At 41.8% G+C, this 25,253-nt stretch overlaps 1 protein-coding gene across 1 annotated transcript; it reads right to left on the bottom strand.

Moving 5' to 3' along the window:
- Positions 1-16,809: 16,809 nt before the first annotated feature.
- Positions 16,810-18,186, bottom strand: SLP2 (Calcineurin-like metallo-phosphoesterase superfamily protein). The gene has a single exon (XM_086487097.1). It carries the CDS (start codon positions 18,153-18,155, stop codon positions 17,010-17,012), a length of 1,146 nt encoding a protein of 381 aa, XP_086343223.1. The 5' UTR covers positions 18,156-18,186; the 3' UTR covers positions 16,810-17,009.
- Positions 18,187-25,253: the final 7,067 nt, after the last annotated feature.

Genomic DNA, 25,253 nt, shown 5'->3' with positions numbered 1-25,253 from the left:
GAAAGCAATCAAAGGACATCGTTTGAATTCAAACAAGCAAAACGAGTAGTTTATTTGAATTCAGATTTCCTCCCCAAAATGAAATTTAAACTCTAGCATGTAAAACCATATCGTGTAATATATCTATGGAAAACGCTCAATGCATAGATTGTAGATTTGTAATCTTCGCTCAAATTGGAGATCATATGTAGGAGTTATAGAAGGCCAAAAATCATAAAAATTTTCACCATTTTAGAGAGAAAAGTGCATCCTTTGACCACTCTTAAACCTTTTTTACACCCACCATTCTTGCACACATAGCATACACCTATTCGTAAAATTATTAATCACCTCCATACTTCCATGGCAAATAAAGAGGCCCTTCTAAACTCCATCCACTTCCTAATGATTATTTTTCCTCACAAGTTTTTTAATCCTTGGCTTGTATATACACCCAACATCATAGGCACGCTTATCTTTGTATCAGCATACTCAATAATACTACTTTGTGTGGTGTGTTCCCTCAAGATTGTCCTTTGTTTTCTCTAGCTTTGTGTGCATTGTTTCAACCCTATCTCCAACAATTGGTGTTAGAGCAAGCTTCAACCTCCCAAGTAGCCATGCCACCAACACCCTCCATGCTCACTTTCTCAGATTGAGGCGACACTTGGCGAGAACTTGCATGGTGATAACCTGTTTGGAATTGCATATGAAGCTTGGTCTTTTTGAATATTTGGTTTGAGCTCATTTGGACCTTTTTTTTCCACTATAGGTAGAATTGTATAGGCAATTCTTTCCTTTTGTGTAGGTTTTTTGACAGTGCAATTTTTATAAAATAGGATCCTTCTACTCTTTTATGGCTTGTGGTATATATCATATCTTGGTTCATGTAGTATTTCCTATACACGGTCAAATTTTGCACCACATGAAGTCGTAGGCCATGGCTAACAATAAGGAAGGTTCCTTCATGTTATCTTCTGAGGACAAAGTTGATGGGAACAAATACCCGCTCTAGACTTACATGATGAACCATGTTCTCATTTGCAAAGGGGGATTGGAACATTGTATAGAGTGATGATGTACGGCCAAGTTTTATGGATACAGGGTATATGGATAGGAAAATTGTATGGAGTGATGATGTACGGGAAAGTTCTATGTATACACGGTATATGGATGATGGCCATGTTCTATACTTTTGCTTCTAATATTGTTTATACCACATGCATGATGGGATACTAGAGATGCACAAACCCAAGCATTCATTGCAATTTCTTGCTAAGAGTTCCATCTCTCCACTCATCCACTCAACAAGAATAGGAAAACAGGCATGGAATATTCAAGCTTCTTATATGCATGGCATAATGAGGCAAACATTCCTTATCAACATAAGGAGTCAAGATCTAGGATTATGAAATAGGAAAATGATGATATACTACTAATAATGGGGATTAAAGATATAAAGTAGTTAATTGCTATTGATGAAGTCATTTTGACATTTTTCATGTGCAAATACTTCTTGATGCATTGCCAAAGTGCCATTTCCACTTAGAGACTTGTGATAGGGAACAAACTCAATGTTGTAGTTTGATGGTCATATTTCTTTGTGATAAGAGAACCAATTTGGGAAAAGAAGTTCTAAATATGGTGCTATTGAACAAGCATTTGTGGTTGCTTAGGAAAGGAATACTATGGTGCCACCTCTAATGCTCCTCCAAGTAGCAAGCCTGAGGTTGCTTCCTCCTCAAATAGGAATATGTTTGAGAATTTTGGTTATAAAGGCAAGAAGGAGCATCCAAAACGAAAATATCATAAGGAAATTGTTTACTTAATTAAGCAATGCCATAAGCTTGGGGCCAACGAGGCTTGTAAGAAAAATGCAAGTGTTGCCATTGTAGATGTTTCTTCTAGTGTAAATTTTGCTATTGTTGTACATGATATAGAGTGGGTGTTTAGTGCACATTATCATATAAGCACTTATTCATGATGCATTTATAAGTGACTTTGGATCTACATGTAGGGTACTTTGATAATGATGATACAAAACACATTACTTTTCATCATGATATATTCACTTCACTTGATGTTGTCCCTAAAAAGAATACTATCACATGTGAGAACACTGCATATTATCTAGAGAAGTGATAAAGATTTTCTTACTTCTACAAGTGGCTTCTCTTTTACAATTTCCAATGCACTATATGTACGACAAAACAAGAATAAAATGTCGTCTATCTCTCCATTTGTTAGATTCTTCCTTGTAGTACAGTATTTGAATGATATATATACTGTCACGATCTCAATTTAGGTGATACAATTGTGGCATCTAGTGCCAATTTATTGCCTAAGACACCATGAGACATCTAAAATTAGGTTCAACTTGAGAAAAGCTTGTAGACACGTGCCTTCTCTAAGTCCTTCCTTGCAAAGCTTCCTCAAGGTGAGCTTTAATAAACAAAAATCAAAACATCTTAACTTGGAATGTCATAGAGGTAAGGTATGCATGTTGTCACATTTGTGTGTTGTACGTGTAGATGTTGCCTTAGTGATCATATATTTGGGTGGCTACAATGCAATATACTCTTAGGTTTTGTTTTAGGAGTTTTGTTTAAAATGGTTAGGGAGATCTTTCATAGAGTTACAAAGGTAGATAGGAATTTGCTTATGGAAACTCTAACCTCAAACTACACATACTAGAAGTTTCTATAAGCAAGCTTGGACAAACAAGAATAATATTTGTCCAAGGATGTGACTAGCTTTGTTGTTGATGTATGACTTTTGAGCTAGGTCTCTTTGGTTGGATAAGTTATAGAGATAATCTACGATAATGTATGGATATTATCATGATATTATGAATATGATATTACTTGTTAGATGTAAAGAAGAAATAAAGATTGTACATTTGAGGAGGAGGATCCAGTCTTCCTATGGACTCTAGTTCATTAAAAAAGTTTTAAGACGAGAGAATGTGTTGGGATTATGGCCTTTGGTCTAGACCTATCAAATACTATGGGCATGACCTCTTCTAAGCTTGCAATTAATTCATGCATTAGAGCATCACTTCTATGCTAGATTGATTGAAAGTAATCTCCCTCCCAATTTCCAAATCAATTGATTTCATTTTCACCTCATTTAGGTGTGGATTGCATTTTTTAAAACAAGATTAATCCTCCCATTGTTCTACCTCACCATTCCATTGCTTGCATTGTTTATGTGTGTAGAAAGGCTACATGACGTGTTTTCATTAGAGCCTCCAAGCTATGCATTTTGAGCATCGAGTCTCCCAAAACCTGCATTTTCATTTATTTCCATAAACAGGTCTGAGTGTGGTTCTCTGTGTGCACCACTGCCAAAATGGGATTATTACACCAAACCCCATGAGGTTTTGCATCAAAAGTATTGCGCCTTGGTGGTTAGCCCCCTTATAATAGGGCGTTTCTTACACAACTTGGGGTCTAATTCTCACTGACTATTTTTAACAAGGGGTGACACACAAATTTAAAAGCGACTCATGGGTGTTGTCGGGTCTGATTGAACTTCACCAGATGAGGTAATTGACCACCCGTGTGATCGTTTTTTGATCGGCTACTGTTTCTTGTCCATCGACCGGCCCCTGCTCGCCTAAAACACACCGATGGTTCTACTCCGTTCGACCACGGACCTTATGCATAGGCTCAAAGAGATATTCAGGTCCACCATTGTGTGGCCCCCCTTCCCATGGCTAACCACTCCCAAGCTCTCCAAATCTCAAGCAATATAAGGGCCCTTTTCCATAGACAGAGGGAAATTTGTCAAGAGGGCGATCCTGCAACCCTGCACAACACTATTCCCATAGTCTAGTCACATGCTGTAGAAGTCAACAGGCAAGCCACAAGACTTCTTTTGAGCATCCAAAGACTCAACCTCAAAGCTTCCCAATAGCTTGACAAGCTTTGAATATGAACTTCAAACATTATCCCTCAAGAATTCATTTAGAAGAGCTTCATCGAGCATTCAAAGAGGACGAATTTCTCAAGCTTCACCAAAAATTCAAACAAAGGAAGAATTTTCTCTCTCTCAACCTCCCTAATTTTGAAAGCAAACCATTGCATCCATGGCATAACCCTTGTTTTGTATGCATAGATTATTTTCACTTACGGAAAGAGAGCCACCCAAGTGCACTTTTGCGGAGGCTTGACACTAGCATTAGATTTTGCTAATTTCTAAGACCCTTCTACCAACACCATGGGAGAAAAGAGAATTGGAGGATTTCCACACTTGCATACCAAACTATGAGGTTATCTTATGCATAAGAAACTCTGGTCTGTTCTTAAATCACGAGCAGCTGAACCATCCACAACCGAAGGCACACTCAATAGAACTTATATTACACAAATTCAAACCAAAGATGAATAGGCTCTTGGCATAGTTATTACTTCACTGCACGATAATTATGTGCACTTCATTGAAAGTTGCACCATGGCCAAACATAGACCATATTAGAGGATAATTTTGGTGCCAAACAAAAAATGAACAAAATAAGCCTTGAAAGGAACCTTCACAAACTCACAATGATTCAAGGGGAGGATATTTTAATCCTCATGAATAGGTTTATGAGTATCATCGCTCGATGAACCTACATCGAGTGTCAAATTTTTGAGGAAGATAAGGGTGTTGTGCTCTAAAATGTTGTCCCCAAAAAATTTGGCACAATACACCGACTTTGCAACATGTGATCAACGTAGCAATTGAAGAAGAGAAAAAGCAAGCAAACAAGGCCTTAACCAATGGTACACCTTACATTGCACCTTCATCTAGGAGTGCATATTCATCAACTAGGATCAATAATAAGAAGTGTTACAAATGCAACAACTTCATGGTATTTTTTTTGAGATTGCTACTATAACAAATTCTGTAGAAAATATAGCATCAAAGGTCATGCACTAACAGCAACAAAGGTCATGCAGTGACAAAATGCCACAATGGTAGTAGCATAAACAACAATAGAGACAAAGGAAAAGTAAGCCTTGCAGAGAATGAAGACAAAGACAAAGATGAAGATGAACTTCCTTCATGTTTGTGCCACCCATGACCACTTTTGTCTTGAACCTTATTTGTTTGAGGGGAGGATTCTTTAGTCTGTGTGCCACATATTAGTTGAGACCTATTTTAGTCTCTGCAGGCTACCACGGTCTATGTGACTACTCGCCTATGTGGAATTGAGTCTCACTTTAGCTTACTCGAGTAGATTTCAAAGTCTAAGGGAAGGATTTTTGGAATTATAGCCTTTGGCCTAGACCTTACAAATATTATGGGCATAACCTCTTGAACAATCAACAATCTAGTCACCCTGTGAGCATGTGAGGGCACATGGCCTAGTACACAGGGATGGTGAGTTGTAGAAGAGTTCAAACAGGTATTCAATCATCCTACCTTTTCACATTCTATGGAGCCACTCTTGCCTTTGGGAGTTGCCCTTGTCTTTGGGAAGATACCTATGTGACTGTTGAGAGGTGCCTCTAACCATATGGTGATGCTATTTAAGTAGCAACTCATTTGTACAGACTTTCCAATGTTGTTAGTTCATTTCTAATCAAGTTATCATTTTGTGTCTACACCCCCCCCCCCCCCCCCCCCCCCCCCCCCCCCCCCCCCCCCCCCCCTCTCTCTCTCTCTCTCTCTCTCTCATTGAGTTAATTAGTGTACTTATCAATTATGTTAACATGAATGCTAGTCTTGTTAGCCCACCATAACCTTTCAATTGGTATTAGGGGGTGTGTAAGAGATGTGTAAGAGTGGTCAAAGGATGCACTCCCCCCCCCCCCCCCCCCCCAAAAAAAAAAAAAGAAGAAAAGGAGTTGGACAATTTTATGATATTTGGCCTTCCATAACTTTCACATATGATCTCCGATTTGAGCGGAGATCATAACTCTACAATCTACGCGTTGAGCTCTTTCCATAGATATGCTACATGATATGGTTTTATCCACTAGATTTTAAATTCCATTTTGGGAGGAAACTTTGAATTCAAGTAAAGTATCCGTTTTGCCTGTTTGAATTCAAAAGTTGTCCTTTGCTTACTTTTTTAATACTAAAGGCTTGACCTCCTTAAATTGCCAAATAAAGAGGCTCTCTTAGACCCCATTCTCTTCCTAATGAACCTACATCGAGTCTCACATTTCCAAGAAAGATAAGGTTGTTGTGCTCTTAAATGTTGTCTCCAAAAAGTTTGACAACATTGTCATAGTGCTAGAATACACCAACTTTGCAACATGTGATCAATGCATTTATTGAAGAAGAGAAAAATCAAGCAAAGAAATCTTTAACCAATGGAGGGGCTTACATTGCATCTTCATCTAAGATTGCATCTTCATGAACTATGATTGATAATAAGAAGTGTTATAAATGCAGCAAATCATGGCATTTTTCTAAAGATTTCTACAATAACAAATTCTATAGCAAATACGACATTAAAGGTCATCCAACATTAAAATGCCACAATAGCCGTAGTAGTATTAGAGCCAAAGAAAAAGTCAACCTTGTAGAGGATAAAGTTGAAGATCAAGAGGAGGAGAACTGCCTTCATGTCTTGCCTCCCATGACCCTCTTTTGTGAGTATATGATTGGTCTTTAGCCTTCTTTGTTGGAGGGGAGGATTCTTTAGACTGTGTGACACATGCTAGTTGAGACCTATTTTAGTCTATGTGACTACCCCAATCTATGTGACTACTAGCCTGTGTGGCATTGAGTCTCGATTCTAGTTTACTTCAATAGATTGCAAACTCCAACGGGAGGATTGTTGGGATTATGGCCTTTGGCCTAGACCTCTTTAATACTATGGGCATGACCTCTTGTATAGTCAGCAGCCCAGTCAACCTGTGAGCATGTGAGGGCACATAGCCTAACACACATGGCATAATGAGTTGCACAAGAGTCCAAAAGAGTATCTTTGCTATCTACTCTTATGATGTCGGTGCCAATGTGTGTGGGTAGCCCCTGGGCTGTGCTTTTGTGTGGTGCAAAGAGTGACCAAGAGAGAAGTGTTGTGTGGTGTCGATGTGTGTGATTGAAGCCATGTTGGTGTTGTGTGGTTTGGGATTCACCAAGGTGTGGACATGCTTGTTGGTTTGGTGGTTTGGAGTCCGTGCGGTGAAAATTGTGTCAGTTATGGTGTGATTTTGAGTGGATTGGGGTGTTGTGATCATCATGGGCTATAGAGAGGTAAATTATTAGTGTTTTTTTGGTGTGCTTGCATTCCCCCTTTCCAATGTGCTCTTTCCTGTGTGTATTGTTAGAGACGTATAGAGAAAGATGAAATGTTTGCAGCATTTTATCGGGTGAATGATTTGAGCTTAGTGCATCTAAACATCTATTGGAGTTCATCAAGATCAGGATGTGATGGCTAAGTGAATGAGGGTTGAAGGTAATTCTAGTGCATCAAATTTTCTATCTGGATCAAATGATTGGATACTATTGTGAATGCATCATGATTATTGGAAGGATAAGATGGCTAGATTCAATGATTGAAACATAATGTTCAGTGTGAACTAAATGTGTGAGTTGTGAATTGCATGCTATGTGAATGTACTATCTTGTGGGAATGGTCATGGGCATGATTTTCTTGAAATGTGAAAAGCAAGGATATGAATCTGATAGTAACAACAGATTTAGTAGATCAAGACACCCATGAATATAGAAGTTGTGGCCAAGGGGCCTAAGCAGGGTTTAGTATTTCAAAAAGCTAACCCATCTAGTTGAAAAACTTGAAGAGCACCGGCAAAGGTACCTAAAGCCAAAAAATACTTAAGAGTAAAAGCTGGGGTAGATTTTTGCATTTACGTTAGTACATTTTAGCAGTTTTTGGCACTAGCTTTTGAGAGCAAATGATTTTGGGTGAAGTACTAGTGGGAATCTGCTTTTAAGCATCTGTTTCACTATTTATAAGGACCATTTTGGGCCTTACTCTGGAGAGTATTTGGACGCATAGTCTCAAAGACGAGAACCCTCAGGAGTTGTAATGTAGAGGGGCTACAGGGCTACATAGGGCTCAGCTTGCATGGCCACCTTGTGGTGGACGTTCTCCAGAGGATATCATCTTCAAGTTGGACCATACTTGTTCTAGGGACCCGTGTACTCTTAGACCGCTCCATCAGTGGTGCCTAGTGTAGACACATCGATCGGCTAGGGCGGGGCTCGGACCACCTTGGCCAGAGAGGTAGCATTCATAATCTAGAGTGTGGCTAGCCTATGGACACCCTTTTCAGAGCATTTAGGAGCTACCAGACATCACATCTTTAGTAGTTGGGGCGATTGTGGACCATATCGACGGGCTAGGGTCGTCAAGTGGCTACCCACGTGACTAGTGGGCAGACTCACCAGTGGCTTCACTAGGCCACCAGTAGCAGATAATTTCAATTGCCAAGAGTTTCCTTGGCCATATATTTCCAGTAGGAACAGATGTGGTGGCCATACAATGGCCCTTGCTTGTGGAGATATACAACATTATGAATAGCACAGTCGGGAGATAGTCCTTGAGAGCAGAGCCAGGTTCTGAGAGCATTGACAGTCTTGTGAGTCTAGTCTTGTGAGAGAGTCCACTATGTGTCACACTCTAGAGCACTTCACCTTGGTTGTCTACAGTTGGTCCTGTGAGCCTTGTAGTTATGTTGTCTAGTTACATTGTGGTTTTCAATTGTGTCATGTACTTGCACCCACTACACTCTCCATTGCACCTCAGCCTCTACATCCCCATTGTACCTTGTTGTGTAGTCGTGGATTGGACAGAGTTGGCCACAATCAGATTACTTGTTGTATGATCATTTGGTTATGTACAAGGTGTTGCCTTGGAGGGCTTGTGGTTGTCTAGTCTATTGTTTTCAGTTCTTGTTCATTGTTCAATTCATTGTCATTTCTATTTTCATGTTTTTGCACTGTCTGTCGATTTTGAGCTGGCTTATGAGTTTGCATGCATACTGCATCTAGAGCACCCCACCACTAGAGAGAATTGTACAACATTTCCATCTACATGTAAATTTGCACAACAATAATAAAGAAACACCGAAAGTGGTGCCAGTCTTTGGGGCCAATGTATTTGGGGACGGAACTCCGTTATTCTGTGTCGACTTTCCTCTTCTCTCTTTTTGTCTTCAAGTTCAATTATTTGCAAATTTTTTTCGTGTGTTGCTATTGATTTCTTGCTTGGAGTGTCCAAGCCAATAACAGAGGCTCTGTGCAACATGAGCTTTTCAATGCAGGTTATTCATCCTTATGATCACTGATTTACTCTTGTATGCTATGTGATAAATTAAAAGTGTGCACATGAGGCTATCAACAAAATTGGGAAAAGCCAGCATAGAAGAGATGGATGCAAGTAGTGTCCAATTTAATCATGTGGTCCATGGCTGAAATTAAATGGTCTTCGCCATGGCCGTCTTTGCATCAAACATGGATGCCTTGCTCTAGGCTCCCTTCTTTCACAAATCATGACCCCTTGCCTATGGAGGTACTGCCAACATCAACATGAATCTACTCATGCTTCCCCAATGTCATTGATAGACTGGGGTGGTAGAGAAACACGAGTGGCATATGTGTTTTTCAAGATACTTCTCTCTCCCTTTCTATTTTCTCCACAAGGTATCTGCTCTTCTCATCTTAAAACATTCCAAAGTTCTATTTTTTGCATTGCAGATCATTGCTAACAACGCTTGACTAAGAATCTAATATTTTTTTTTTGGTCCATGCCAACATCTTGTAGAAGGCCATGTGCAATCAAGACAAGCATAGCCTTCAAAGCCAAAGAAGCATATGTGATTTCATCCGAAGAGATGCGCTCATTTTGCACCCAGAGCTTCCTGGCCCTGTCCTTGTTCCACATATCTTGCAGTCAGTGCGTTCCAAGACTCAACATTCCGTACAAGAAGCTCTTCAAGCACTTTTTGTGCTTTTTGAATCACACCATATTTGGCTTACATGTCAACCAAGACAATGCCAAGCACTTCTTCTTTTTTTAGCAACTCCTGACTAACCAAATCATTGTGAATTTTGTTGCCCATATTAGGGTCTTGCATAGTGCCACATGCCTTCACGATGAAATCATAGGTAGATGCAAGGTGATTGCATCTAGAGAGATGCAATCGCTTCACATTTGCTAAAAAAAACCCAAGGCTTTTTGGCCCTACCACATTTGGCATACATGTCGACCAAGACAGTGCCAAGCATAATGTTTTTTTTGACAGCTCCTGACTGACAATATCATTGTGTGTTCTTTTGCTCATCTCAACATCTTCCAAATTGTCACATGCCTTCAAGATGCAAACATAGGTAATTTCACGTGGAGAGATGTGCTCGTTTTGCAACAACTGAATGTTGTATGAAAATTGAGAGCCAAGAATTGCCGCACCGTACAATATGGTAGTTATAATTTACTTGGTAATGCGAACGATGCACAAAAACCGCTTGAAAATTGATAACACTGACGAAAGTGATGCATAATTATTGAGGCAGTGTTGCTAACGACACCTGTTGCTTAATTCAAATGATGGTTTAGGAGTTTAAACTCCCCTTACAGCTTTCCACGGGCCATTAACGGCTTCGTGATTCATCACAACGGATTAATTGATTCTAAGTTGCCGTTGATGATCAAGATTTCTTCTATGTTAGGCTTCCATATTCAGCCCGCTTATTTGCTTCTTCACCTGAGTGCCCTTTCCCTTGCTTATTTAACTCTTTCCTTGCTTAAATCCGAAAGCGAGAGAGAGAGAGAGAGAGAGAGAGAGAGAGAGAGAGAGAGAGAGAGAGAGAGAGAGAGAGAGAGAGAGAGAGAGAGAGAATTCCTTGCTTTATTTTGATAACGAGAGAAAGAGTCTCCCCTTTGCCCCCTCTTCTCCAACTCCTTGCTTATGTCCGAGAGCGAGAGAGAGCGTGGCTTCTTGCTCCTCTCCTTGCTTGTCTGAGAACGAGAGAGAGAGAGAGAGAGAGAGAGAGAGAGAGAGAGAGAGAGAGAGAGAGAGAGAGAGAACTCTCTTTGCTTGTCCGAGAACGAGAGAGAGAGCGTGGATACTCCTTGGTCATGTACAAGAGCGAGTCTCCTTTTTTGTTGCTCAAGAACAAGAGAGAGAGAGAGTTCCCTTCCTCCCTTGCTCATGCAACGCTCGTTCCCTCCTCCTCCTCTTCTTTCGAGTACTTGCTTATGTCCTCCCTTCATAACACACCCTTTGTTTTTTCTCCCTGCTATGCCCTCTAAATTTCCTAAAAATAAGCCCCCTCCACGTAATCACAGCGCCGTGATTGATGTGGCATGGGAGCGGGTGCGATGACATGACAGTCTCGGGTTTGCAGCAATGCTGATGGTGACGGAGTTAGGGCCAAATAGTTTCACCATGCGTCACTGAGCCAATCCTGCTTCATGCTTGACACTGCCCAAGGCTCATAGCGGCCGCTGCGAGCCAATCTCTCCCTTCCACGCTCCCTGCGCCATTGTTTTCTCCTCCTTTCACACACTCTCCAAAACCTTTCTTAATTGGGTGGCCATCCCATGGGCGACCGACCCTTGGCTTTGGGGGCCAATCAACTTACTTTGGGCGCCACTAGCCCCTTTGCTTTGGGGGGCACTCCTCCAATTGTCCTTAGGGGAAGCTCTTATGAGCACAAAAAATCGACCAAGGCATTGCTCCGCAAAAAAAAAGGCATGCATTCACATCGCCCAAAGCATGGCTAAGCACAACATCTTCCTCCAACAGTCCTTGACTAACAATATCATCGTGAATTTTTCTGCCCGTATCAATTTCTTCGATAGTGCCATACGCCTTCAAGATGCAAGTATAAGTGATTGCCTCAGGTGGAACCAGCTTAAAGCTTCTCCGCCATAGCTATGCCACACATCACCGGAATAAAAAAGACTTAGATACTTATCATGCTCTCCAAATAGCATCACATTTGGCGCACATATCCACCAAAGCACTGCTAACGCATCATATTAAGCATACTTATTGGCCAAAACATCATCCAAGCACCACATTTGGCCCGGATCTAGTGCCAACCCATCCATAGCTTTAGCTTTCTTGTTATTTCCCTATTTGGTATTTTCCGCCATCAATGTACTGCAAGAGATGGCATTCCGGACAAGATTCTCCTTGAGCATTTAATGTACCACATTCCAAAACCTGAATGAAGCTCAAAACTCCCAGATGGCACACCGACCGAGGTGACCAAACTGGCCCCTGGTGAATCTTTAACCTGCGATATCTTGGCAACCAGAACTTCGATTGCTGGTCTGAAAAGACAGACACACTCCACAAATTGAGCACTTCAGCCCCATGCATTCGTATCACCTTTAACACTTCATCAGCAGCTGCCCAATCTAGTGCGGATCTGCAAACATCTCGACTTCAAACTGCCATAACTTCTTTACCGTAGCTCCAATCAACGAGCCGTAAAGACAGGCCGATAGAGCACTTCAAGCACTGCAATTCTAGATCATAATCTCCCATCTGTGCTCACTTCAAGAATACTCTTTGTTAGCATCAATAAGGCATCTGTTGGCCCTTTAAAGCCGTATCTGACATACATTAACTGTAAAACTAGCTTGTTAGCAAGCCCTGAACACTGATCATTAATCAAGTAATCTTCAATTAAGCTCAATGTGCATCTTCCTTGTATATTTCTTAGCATGGGAGCGGAGCTGCACGACATCGATTTAACCTATGTGTCTACACTCTTTAACTCCTTCGAAAACTCTTAATATTTTGCCTTCTCTTTGCACACAAGCCCTACAACAGTCCTTGCATAGGAGGTGGTGAACTCATAACCAGTGAAAACTTGTTGAACTGCATTTTGACATTTAGACAGCCTATACACGAGGAGAAAGTTGAATACGAAGCGGGTGTCTAAATACTTGAGGAGCAATTTACTACCCAACCTCTTGAGGTACTTGGACCAAAGGAAATTTTGATTGTTGATGAAGGTCACAATCTTTACTGCATCAATATGATTGGTGCAACCCATTCTAGTTTTTCGATGTCTTTTAAAAGGTTATTCAAGCAATGTGCCATACAACAACACATTGTGATATGTGAAAAGTGAACCTCTACAATAGCTCTTGGTGCAAAATCTCACATCATGTCCCGGAAATTGAAGAAAGTGTGTGTTCACTTTGTCATGGCCCCCTTTCTGATGGTAAGAGCATAGCTTGCATGTCCATACGCGAGCATCTCCCTTTACGATGGTAAGAGCATAGCTTGCAAGCACCTCCCACCGCCGACAAGGTGCCCTCTGGCTTTTAAGTGTTGCCTGCATGGACGGGAGGGGTTGTACGAGACGAAGAGGCCATGGGTGATGTGTTTGTGAGAGAGAGAGAGAGAGAGAGAGAGCCTTGTAGACTAAAGACTCGGCGAATGTGTGTCATGTAGGCTTGAGAGAGAGAGAGAGAGAGAGAGAGAGAGAGAGGTAGGAGATTAGAGACTAGACCTTGTGGCATGCGCACAATGCATTGTCACTTGTGAAGGTAAGAGGTGAGCATTTTATAAGCGGGAGCTCAATTTTAAAGAAATCTAGCCTCCCAAATTTTTGCCCGTTTATGACTGTTGACCAGAATTGAACAGAGTCTGAATTTTCAACCAACTGCCAGCCGTTCCGTTCGTTCCAGCACCATTCTCGTTCCAATGTTTCCGTATTGGTTTGGCAATGCTGTCCAAAACGGCCAGCCGTTCCTAGATGTTCCATTCTTCACCCCTACCCCAGAAGAACACCGTTCTGGCATTCCAACCCCCTAGACAACGGTTCTCTGGTAGATTTTTAGCAACACAAAAAGGCACAACACTTAATAATTTGGGAAAATTACCAAAATACCCCTCTAATTTGAAAAAATTTCCAAAATACCCTTCAAATTTCAAAAATTCCCAAACTACTCCCGATATTTTGTCATAAATTCCCAAAATGCCTTTCAAATTTTCCAAAATTCCAAAATTATCCCTGGTTGTGAGAGTAAATTTCTCAAAAAATAAATTTTTTTGTAGGTCTTCACAAGAAGAATGATTGTCTATCGTACAAGATGCTAAAACTACAATTTGAGTTGGTACGTAGGCTTTGGAGATGAATTGCTTCATTATTTTTAGACATAATTGCCTTTTTTGCGACAGTAATTGGTGACAAATTACATTTTGAGCACTCAAAAACGGATCTCAATTGTCAAAAACGAATGAAAATTAGAAATCTTGAACAATCCAACCAAAATAGATACAATGGTACTTTGAGAATTTTTGAAATTTGAGGGGTATTTTGAGAATTTCCTCAAATTAGAGGGGTACTTTGGTAATTTTCCCTAATAATTTATTCTTTCTAAAGTTATTTTCACACTTCCGAATGTGATTAAAATCCAAACTTTAATGACAGTGGAAATCCGGCATGTATCATGGCTTTTGAATGAGCATTAAAAGCTCACTTAAAACTTTAACATGTCCTCGTAAAACTTTTCATCCATGCTCCAAACCTGATAACCCTACAGCGAAGTATAAAGCAATGTGCATTGCATGCAAATTTTTGTGTGGGTAAAATAATTTGACTTTTCGATCAAAACAAGTAATTACTCTTTAATATGTACATTAATCTGCTTGGGATTTTGGTCTTTTGAGAAGATAACCCTTATACTGACTTCACAATGACAACATAATATAGGCATAGCGCTCCATGTATACTAACATAATATGGCGGAAGTGGGAGCCCTTTACACATGTCAACATCTGCGAGTTGAAGGCTAAAGTCCAAAAATAAGACAAGCTCCTGTGCACGCGATAAAGAGGGAGAGAGAAAGAGAGAGAGAGAGAGTACGCTGAAGGCAGCCAGCCATACTAGTTGTCTAAATGGAAGCAAGCAAATAAGTAAGATGGATCAACATCATGCTAGAGTAGAATATCAGTAAGTGAGTGGAATTGATAGTTTTCATTAAATTTCCTTAAATAGTGACTTTGATGGTGGTGAAATTACAAAGAGGACTTCTTTAGCCTAATAAAGCTCCATATCCTATATGTTTAATGAGAATTAGCTTACTTTGTGAAGTACTGATAATATAAGAGCGCAGGATATCACAAGAAGATTTATAAATTTTCTAATGTAGGAAAACCTAGTCTTTCTCAGTGTTTTTCATACAATGCATAACATCATGAGCTTCTGCTCGAGAGGCACCGCATACCTAGCTAGGTACGATTGGGGGCAGGGGACCCCGGCCCCCCCACCTGGCCGGCGGTCCCCTGCCCCCAATCGTACCCAGCTAGATATGCGGCGCCTCCCTCACAGAAGCTCATGATGTTGAGGTAAGTCACAATGTGGGAAAATTTGTCCAAAACTTCTTGTGTATCTCATTGCGCTAAGCCATCTAGTGATACTTAGGAGGTAAATTTTCTCATGTATGGCCACAATATCACATAAAAGTTTAGGTTCGTACACCGTATGCTGCCAATGAACTACTCCTCTCATCAAAGTGGATATACTTGCTTGTGCTCATAAGACGCATGACATGCATGTAGCATATGCATCCCTTGTTCAGGTTGTAGTCCAATCTGGTATGCATGAAGGCATTAGTTAGCAAACAACTGAATCTAAGTGAAAAAATTACTACTTATCAACAAGTTTGAGTGCTAAATATAGCAAGTGACATAGCACCACACATTCTTCCCCCATTTTCATCCTTTTGCATGGTCATACGAGGACTTGAAGAGGGTAGATCCATCGATGTACCAACGTACTATCCCTCTCAAGGAGGACGCCAAACCACATAAGCAGCACTCTTACATGTACAGTGAAACCATAGATTAGCAATTGACTCTACTTGCAACAGAGTGACCGTTGGCCATCAATAGCCTTGAGGCAATGAGAAAGGGAAAGGAGAAGGTGAATTTAGATGATTTCTTGTTCTTGTTTGTGCACCTCCGCTTGTCTACAGAGAGCCTTCATTATCTGTGATTGCCACTCTAGCTTTGATTTGTGGAGGGTAAGGAGGTGGACCTCAACCAACCTCCCTTCACTCCGTACACATTCGGAAAGACATACGGGTTTTATTCAATCATTGATTCAAAGGCATCTTGTCAATCCTGCTTCCCGTGCTCCCTTCCTCCCCACAGCCCCAAAAACTCTTGCTACAACAGAATTCCACTTGGACTAAATATCTCCACAAGGGAAGGTAGCAAGCAATGACCCTACTACTGCAGCTTGTTGAGGTCCCCCCAAAAAAGCATGGCCAAACATGGGGCCCTCTGCTGATGCCACATCATCAGCCCTACAGACGACCATGCCAGCAGAACCGTGAAAGCCGCTGCAGATTTCGCAAGCAGTCTTACAAACACACCTCACATGCAGTTACAAGGGGATACCTTCATGCAATCAAAGCAACTGCATTTTAGTTTGCAATACCACCCAGATCAGATCGCCTGCTGCGGTCATGCTCTTATGTCACCTGCTTGATGGCGTGGCACAGCTACGAAAAGACTGACCTGAGCCGCCAAGGCCCAAGGTTTGTTAGACTGAGACTGGGCCATTGTAATGCACTCTGTACACCTAATCTTCATCTTTTCTTACCCAACAAATGGTGTGGCTCGGTGATTGGATCATTAATTAAATAGCAAATGTGGATGGTTAGATCTGCTTAGCCCACAATTTGCACCTACATTCAGGCAGGCTCACAAGACCAGCACACTATTCATCTTACTAGCAGAGACCCTTGATCCTACGAGTCTGGCACAAGCTTATCAATCCTCATTCACGTATCTGTGCAAACCAATCCTAATCAAATACACCAATACCCTCAAATCTTTATCTTTGAAAACACCCACAATAGAAGGACAAGCTCCACGCTAGAATAAAAAATGATCCAAAGCGCATTCTTTCATGTCATGTTAGAAGAATGTACAATCTTTTTGCAAAAAAGTAATACAAAGTAGTGCAGTATTTGAAAGGGGAGAATAAGGGTTACTCATTCACAACGTTGAGCTATCGGATCCCCGAGTTTGAAGTGAGGTGCCACTATGAACTGATTGTATCCAAGATGGGAATAGAAGACACGTAGTTCACAGTACTGATGCAAGACCCACGACTTGATCTTTCAAAAAAGGCTCTCTTCCACTCTCCTTGATCTCCCGTTCTGTCGCCCTACCCAGAACTTTGATTTGCTCATCGTTTCGAATCTCAAGCACCTCAGGAGGGGCATTGTCGCAGCCGGCAGACATCCCCACATCCACCCTTATCACTTGATTCATGCAAGCTCCATTGATACCAAATGGCTGCTGGATAGTGTGCCCCACTATCATTCTTGTTGAGCCAGGTATGGCCAGCAATGCCCTCTCTAGCAACTGACAATCACATTGCTGCTCTTTTAGCTCTGAGTATCGCCGAACCCAAACAACTGCATCCCTACCGTGCACATATTTGGGTCCGAACCTGCCTGTTTTCCCTCGAATCCATGAGCTAACCTCTTCATTTATTCTCTCTAAACCGTATTTGGCATGTGAGGGAAGGATGCCGCCATGCGCAAATACTGTTCCTCCAACCGTCAAAACGGTTGGATGATGGCCAAGAAAGCGGCTTGCAATCGGCCCTCCTGGCCTCAGAGCTGCATATCTGGCCCGCAAGTGGAGAGGGACATCAGCTGGGACATCCTCATACAAGCTACTCCTCTTGACCCCATCACAGAGCTCCTTGATGGCATTGCCTTGTTGAACCCAGTGAGCCCAATTTTGAAACTCGAAACAGCCGCCAGGGGTAGCGTACCTGAAGTCGCCTTCTATGTTCATGATTTCATGATTCCCGTTCATGACAATAAGCTCACCGCCTGCCCTGCGAGCCTCTCTAGCAAGCTTTTCAAGGAGGTAAAGGACACGAAGCTCCTTAGAGCCACGGTCGAGAAGGTCACCAACCTGCACGACGGTGGTGTCGCCACCGATCCAAGAGTCAGAATGATTGATGAGACCTCCTATTCTGAGAGCCTCTTTAGCCTTGTCCACATCGCCATGGATGTCACCGATGGCCACCACTCTGTGCGCAAGCGGTTGCCTCGTTGCGGGAAGCGCTGCATTGGCGTCCTGCCTACCAAAAAACTGGCCGCCAACGACATAGTCCACGAATGTATCGACGAAGGAAGATACCATAGACGGCACAGAGTCGCAAACGCCATTTTCCTCCGCAGAGCCCATGCCTTCAGGGGAGGGCATGTTCATATGAGTAATTCACTTCTCTTGATCGACCGAGTCTTCGAACACACCCCCCAAAACACGTTACTAATTGAAAGGGGATCTATGATTGAAAATCGATGCCGTGTGTTGTGTGAATTTCATATAAACTACTTGTAAACTCGGACAAATGTGAACTTGTCGTAAATTCGAAGTGAACTAGGATCGTGGGTAGGCCAAAACTACTCAATAAAATGCTATCATTTTCCTTACATTACAAATTGCGTGCACAAGCGTAGTGGTAAGACATTAGCCTTGAGGCAGAGAGGACATGAGGTCAAGCCCCACTATACCCTTATTTTTTCCCTCAAATGGATTCAACGGTCCACGATCAACAACAACACGGGGTCGTAGATCCCATCCAAAGAAGGAGATGTCAAATAGTGTCGTAACACCCCACCCCCCCGAAAACAAAAAAAAACACACATACACACGATACTATCTTCCCCGAGGTCTTAAATGAACCCTTGATCAGTGGGCAAAGATTCACACAAGTCTCGAGATGGTCGGATGGCCCACAAAAAAAATGCATTGACCAACTCCCCTTGCAACCTGTGTTTCAAACCCAAGATCTCCTTGTTGGATAGCCCGATGCCCATACCACGTGCCCTCATTGGTTTAGTTTCTTTCGGATAGGGTAACGTTAGGTCACTTTGAACGAGAAGTAGGGGAGGAAAATGTTGGACCATAACCAAAGAGGCTACGATCTGAACAACAACTAGTGAGGCAGTAAGTCTGTCTTGATAGGCATCTAAAGACCTCAAGCTGTAAATGCCTAAATTCAAAGGGAATAAAGGAAGAGACCCACATGTACACATCCAAGCTTTTGAAAGCTACGCAAATCTCAATGAACTACCCAGATCAGACTGGAGAGTATGCTTCCCACAAACATTGAGAGGGGAAGCCCAAACATGGTACTTCAATTACCCAACAGAACAATTACCTACATACAAGTCCATGTCCAAGGAAGAAAGATTTGATGAAGACTTGCTCGGGTAGCTAGGAAAGATCAAACAAAAAGAAGACATGTTAGGAAATTCGTGGAAAAGATTAAGGACCTGGCAAGACAACCAATTTCATGAATGGGGCACAAAACTCTCAGGGATGGTTCCTCAATAAAACCTCATTAAATGGGGTGGATAAATAAAAAATTACCAAACCCATACGCACCTTTGAGGGGCTCATTGAAAGAGCAATAAAAATGGAAAGGAAGGGGGACTAAAAGGCAAAAGAGAGACACCAGTTCGAGTGACTCTAGCAATTTAGAGTGTCATGGAGGCTTGAGAGTCGGTCTTCTTGAGTTTCCTATAGGAAATCACTAAGGAGATTCTGGAAAGTCTTGGAAGATCTTGGAAGAAAGTTTTAGAAGACGACATCATCGCTTGTGTCATCATCTGCATCATTGTCTATGTCATCGCTTGTGTCATTGCGTGCATCATCACTGATGTCATCGCCTACATCACCGCATGTGTCCTCGCCTATGTCATCGTCTACATCATCACTAGAAGACTCTAGAAGAATCTAGAAGGATCCAAAATATTCTAGAAGGATCTAAAAGTATCAAGAAGAGTCTAGAAGCTTCTAGAAACTTGGAGAAGCTTTCGGAAGAATCTAGAAGTTTTTCTGGAACTTCCAAAAAGTTGAAGAAGGATCTAGAAGGTTCCATAAGTTCCAGAAAAACTTCTAAATTCTTCTGAAAGCTTCTCCAAGTTTCTAGAAGCTTCTAGAATCTTCTCGTAATGGAATTTGCCTATTCAATTTGAGAGGAGCGGAATTTAATGAGAGTACTTTCAAGAAATGATTTTGTGAGCATAGCGGGTAGACATAATTGAAGATAGTAACATAATTATAGCAATTAGTTAACTTGGCATGGACAATACTTTTGCAAGAGAGAGAATTTAGAGAACATGACAACAGTTAAGGACCGGATTTATGTGGAGCCGGTCCCCCCTCCAATAGGCATTTGTATTATGATTTCTCCCATAAAGAGAGACTTGTTACAATACATTCTTTGTGTTCCTTGTGACCTAGGTGAAGCAATGAAGATGGAAAAGCTTCATGCATCACCATCATAGCATAACCTAAACTTGAAGAAAGCTTTAACTATACCAAGCCTCAGTCCCAAGACCTCAAACACCTTCGAAGGTGGAGAGAGCTAGCAGGGAATGAGGGTAGGGAAGAGGAAGAAGAAAGGTTATGCTATGATGGTGATGCATGAAGCTTTCCATCTTCATTGCTTCACCTAGGTCACAAGGAACACAAAGAATGTATTGTAACAAGTCTCTCTTTATGGGAGAAATCATAATACAAATGCCTATTGGAGGGGGGACCGGCTCCACATAAATCCGGTCCTCAACTGTTGTCATGTTCTCTAAATTCTCTCTCTTGCAAAAGTATTGTCCATGCCAAGTTAACTAATTGCTATAATTATGTTGCTATCTTCAATAATGTCTACCCGCTATGCTCACAAAATCATTTCTTGAAAGTACTCTCATTAAATTCCGCTACTCTCAAATTGAATAGGCAAATTCCATTACATTGGTATCAGAGCATTTGGTTTCTCTTTTCTTGCTTAAGAAGAGAGGTCCTTAAGTAGCCTATAAATGGTTGATGTTGTTAATTATAATAGAGTAAGTGGAACTGGGATCTAATATCGGTTTTGTTAAGCCCACTATGTGGGGGATGGTGCACACCTCGGGAGCTTTGGACTTAATAATGGAGTCTTTTTAGACTTGCCTACGGCTTTACCATTATTGAGCCATAAGAAGTCCGAAAGGAGCTAGCCCTTGGCAACTCTGCTATGTTAGACCTACTCCTCTACTCTCTATAATTAACCACTTTGAGCCGTGGGTGTAGATACTTAAGAGCCGATTTTCAAAGGCTAAGAGGAGTGGCAACTAAGGTTTTGAACTTCCAAAGCATACACTAAGTATAAACATAAATTTTGTTAACATGGCTGACAATAATCAAGAGAGTAGAATGAACATTGATAGCTTTGATTTTGCACATGAAGGTGCTAATGATGATGCTCCCATGTTTGTGAATTATCTCATCGCTAGGTTGCAGCAAGCTATGGGCAACCCTGCTTTGCAAGCCGAAGTTACTCAACAACTTCGTGCTTATGGAATTTCCCTTCCTCTCCCAGAGGAGAGAGAGCTTAGGAGGCCTCTTGAAGAGACCCCCAAAAGAAGACTCTCTCCCATTCGAGAGGAGGAATCCAAAGAGAAAGAAAGCAATGAAAGTCTAAGTTCTTCTGAAGAGGTGGCTCCACGAATACGGCGGTCTAGACGATCGCCTACTCCTCCCAAGAGGAAAAGAGCAACCTATAGTCCTTCTCCTCATCACTCTGAAAGGCAAGAGAGGAAACAAAGGAAGAAAAGGGCTAGGAAGAGGTCACCCTCTTCTCCTTCTTCTTCACCTTCCTCCTCTTCCGATGAAAGTTATGGCTATTCTCCTAGAGAATACAAGAGGGGAGGACATCGCAAATCATTTCCTGCATGGCGAAGGTCACAAAAGCTAAAGAAGTTCATGAATCTTTCCATCTTCATTGCTTCACCTAGGTCCTCAACTGTTGTCATGTTCTCTAAATTATCTCAATTGCAAAAGTATTGTCCATGCCAAGTTAACTAATTGCTATAATTATGTTGCTATCTTCAATTATGTCTACCCGCTATGCTCACAAAATCATTTCTTGAAAGTACTCTCATTAAATTCCGCTACTCTCAAATTGAATAGGCAAATTCCATTACATATCATAACTCTTGTGCTAGCATACATAATAGCATAGTAATGAAGAAGAAATAGATGGCAAGCTCAAGCATTGAAGCATGGCTCTTGGATGGATTTGCACTCCATAGCCAAGAGTGTTGGTGTAGGCTCTCAACCTCTACTTGCTTGGAGAAGGAGAGGGAGCTCTTGCACTTTGCATAGTACACAATGAGAGTGTTTGTGAGTGTGTGTGGGTGAGTATACCCCCTAAGCACCCCCCTAGCTTGCTTGGGTCGACCCCCCCTTGTAGCTCATGCTTGAAGCTCATTGGAACCCCTCCAGGCCTAGCCAATCACAAGCAGGATCCATTACAAGCAACATGGGTAGCCTTGGGACAAGTGTCCCCCTTTCCCCTTTGAGAGAGAGGACTTGATAAATGAAAAATCAATTAATTAAATATCCTAAATTATCATTGGACCCCTTGGGTGGCCAACCAATAGGCTTCAGGAACACCATGAGGGCAACATGGGAAGGAACTTGACAAGTGTCCTTGCTGCCTCTTCAAGCTGGGGCTTCCCTTGTGTGTGTGTGTGTGTGTGTGTGTGTTCTCTCTCATCCCCCCCCCCCTTGTAGGCTCGCCCCCCTCCTTGTAGGGATATTTTTGACTTTGGATGAGCAAGCCCCTTAGTCATCAAGCATGACTAAGCACTTGAAGTAGGGGGTGTTCCCACAAGCATCTCAGGCAAGCTTCTCAAGGCACCTCAAGCACCTTAATCATGCACCAAGTCAAGCACCTCAAGCATGGAGCCAGTCAAGCACCTCAAGCATCTTAATCAAGCACCTCAAGCATCACAAGCACCTCAAGCACGACAAGCACCTCGAGCTTGGGCTGGGTTCCCACCTCAAGCTCAGCCCTAGCTTACCTAAGGTCAAAGGACTTTTACACACATTATTGGAGGTCTTCAATGAAGCTAACCCTAAGGTCTTATGCTCCATTGGTTAGCCTTGCTCTTGATAGACCATCTCCCATTTGGGCCCCTTTACTATTGGCCCCGTGTTGAGATAGATCTATAAGCACATATCTATATCTTAACACTTGTTCCCATTTATTCTCCCACATTAAGTGATCAATTTAATATGAGAAAATCATTTGGGTTGGTTAGATATTAGATTTTATGACACTTCTTCATACTTTTAGATCCTTCTAGATTCTTCTAGAGTCTTCTAGTGGTGACGTAGACGATGACATAGGCGATGGCACATGCGATGACATCAACGATCATGCACGCAATAACACAAGCGATGACATAGACGATGATGCAGATGATGGCACAAGCGATGGTGCCGTCTTCTAAAACTTTCTTCCAAGATCTTCCAAGACTTTCCAAAATCTCCTTAGTGATTTCCTATAGGAAACTCAAGAAGACCGACTCTCAAGCCTCCATGACATTATCCCCTCCTCTAGCGACGAGTTCCATGAGGAGAAATTTTGCTTCTTGGCATGGCAGAGCTTCAAGAGACAAGCACACATCAAGCACAAGCTACAAGATCTAGCTATTCTCAACAACATAAGAAGGAGCCAAAAGTCAGCATGCTTGAAAAATTTGAACTATTATGAGCGCATATAGAGCTAGAAGAGAGCAACAGGAGGTGCTCACAATGTACAAGAACTTGGACTTGATGATAAGCTTAATATTGATTATAAGACTTAATACTTTATTAAAAGAGCTAGATAAAAGACTTGAATTACATGACTTGAGTACAAGACAAGGCTTGATTGCAAGGACAAGACTTGAACATAAGAACTAGAAGAGGGATTTCCTCATAGGAGCCTCACAACTGGTGTTGGCAAGACTCAGGGGCTTGTGGCCCAAGACCCCTATTTATACTAGTGCTTGAGGAGGTTAGAACTTTCTAGGTTCTTCTTGAGAAGGTTAGAATCTTCTAGAACCTTCTCGATCCTTCTAGTCCTTTTGGAACCTTCTAGATCCTTCTTCAACTTTCTAGAGCTTTCCAAAAACTTCTAGATTCTTCCGAAAGATTCTCCAAGTTTCTAGAAGCTTCTAGAATCTTCTTGCTACTTTTAGATCCTTCTAGAATATTCTGGGTCCTTCTAGATTCTTCTAGAGTCTTCTAGTGACAATGTAGATGATGACATGGGTGATGACACATGCGATGATGTAGGCAATGACATCAGCCGATGATGCACGCAATGCCACAAGTGATGACATAGACGATGATGGAAATGATGACGCAAGCGATGATGATGTCTTCTAAAACTTTCTTCCAAGATCTTCCAAGACTTTCCAGAATCTCCTTAGTGATTTCCTATAGGAAACTCAAGAAGACCGACTCTCAAGCCTCCATGACATAGAGGGCATTAGGAGGACAAAGACTCGCAAGTAAATGGTCCAGAACCAAAGTCTGGGTAAATGAGCTAAAAAGGCTAAAGAAACAAGTAGAGGAAATGTTTGTTGTGGAAAGTAGAATGCCTACCAAGGGGGAAGTATGGTGCATCCATTGTTGGGAGAATAATCACTTGACCGATAAATACATCAAGTACAATTACTGCGAAGGTAGGGAGCATAAGTGGAAAGAGTGCCCGGTCAGGCTATCAACACCGATAGTTAGGATAGCAACACCGATAGCAATATAGGAAGCCCAGAACAACCCACAAACCTCGGGCAAAGATCATGCCCAAGGCCACCACCTAGGAGATTTAATTGCTGGAAATGTGGGGAAGAGGGCCATTTTGTAAGGGAGTATACGGAGACATTGGCCCACCAATAGCCCAGCAGCCCTAGTGTAAATCTATTGTTTCCAGAGGAAGCAGCAGTAAGTAGATCCACTGCTAGAGAGCCTCCAAGAAAAACAGCTATTACCTTCCAACCAAAATATGGTGGGAACTGAAGCAAGAGGGAGCATAGGTAACATGAGGTATTGAAAAAGGCCATCTCAACACGGTACCCCAAAGGTCAGGAAGGTTTAGAATACCTCTGGAATGACAGGCCAGATAAGCACTAAGATCTGGACCAAGAAACCAATATAGAAGTCTGATCCACCTAAAGAGAAAGTGGAAGAAGTCCACCAATCAAAGAAAGAAGAGAGTCAAGAGACCAATACCTTGAAAGTGAAAATAGAGGAAGAGAAAGATTTCTTTTGGAAGAATGTTTAAGAAAGAATAAAAAAATTATCATTAAAAATGCCCAAACTGGTTCAAGTTGTGCTGACACTGAAAGAATTGTTAGAAAAAGAAGGTTTGAAAATGAAAGTGTGAGTGTGCGCAGATGCATGGAGGGCAGAAGAGAACACAGTTCTGCATGTGTGGAGCAAGCCTCTCAAATGAGGAGCTCCTTATTCGTGTATATATACAGAGAA

The sequence above is a fragment of the Adiantum capillus-veneris genome, chromosome 17 (assembly GCF_014529385.1).
Source record: "Adiantum capillus-veneris isolate H3 chromosome 17, ASM1452938v2, whole genome shotgun sequence".
Taxonomy (NCBI): Eukaryota; Viridiplantae; Streptophyta; class Polypodiopsida; order Polypodiales; family Pteridaceae; genus Adiantum; species Adiantum capillus-veneris.
Note: the sequence above shows the minus strand (reverse complement) of the source record. Positions and strands in the feature narration are given on the sequence as shown.

What these genes read in the sequence shown, in the direction of transcription:
- SLP2 (XM_086487097.1), bottom strand. Translation starts at nt 18,155, where the DNA reads ATGAACATGCCCTCCCCTGAAGGCATGGGCTCTGCGGAGGAAAATGGC.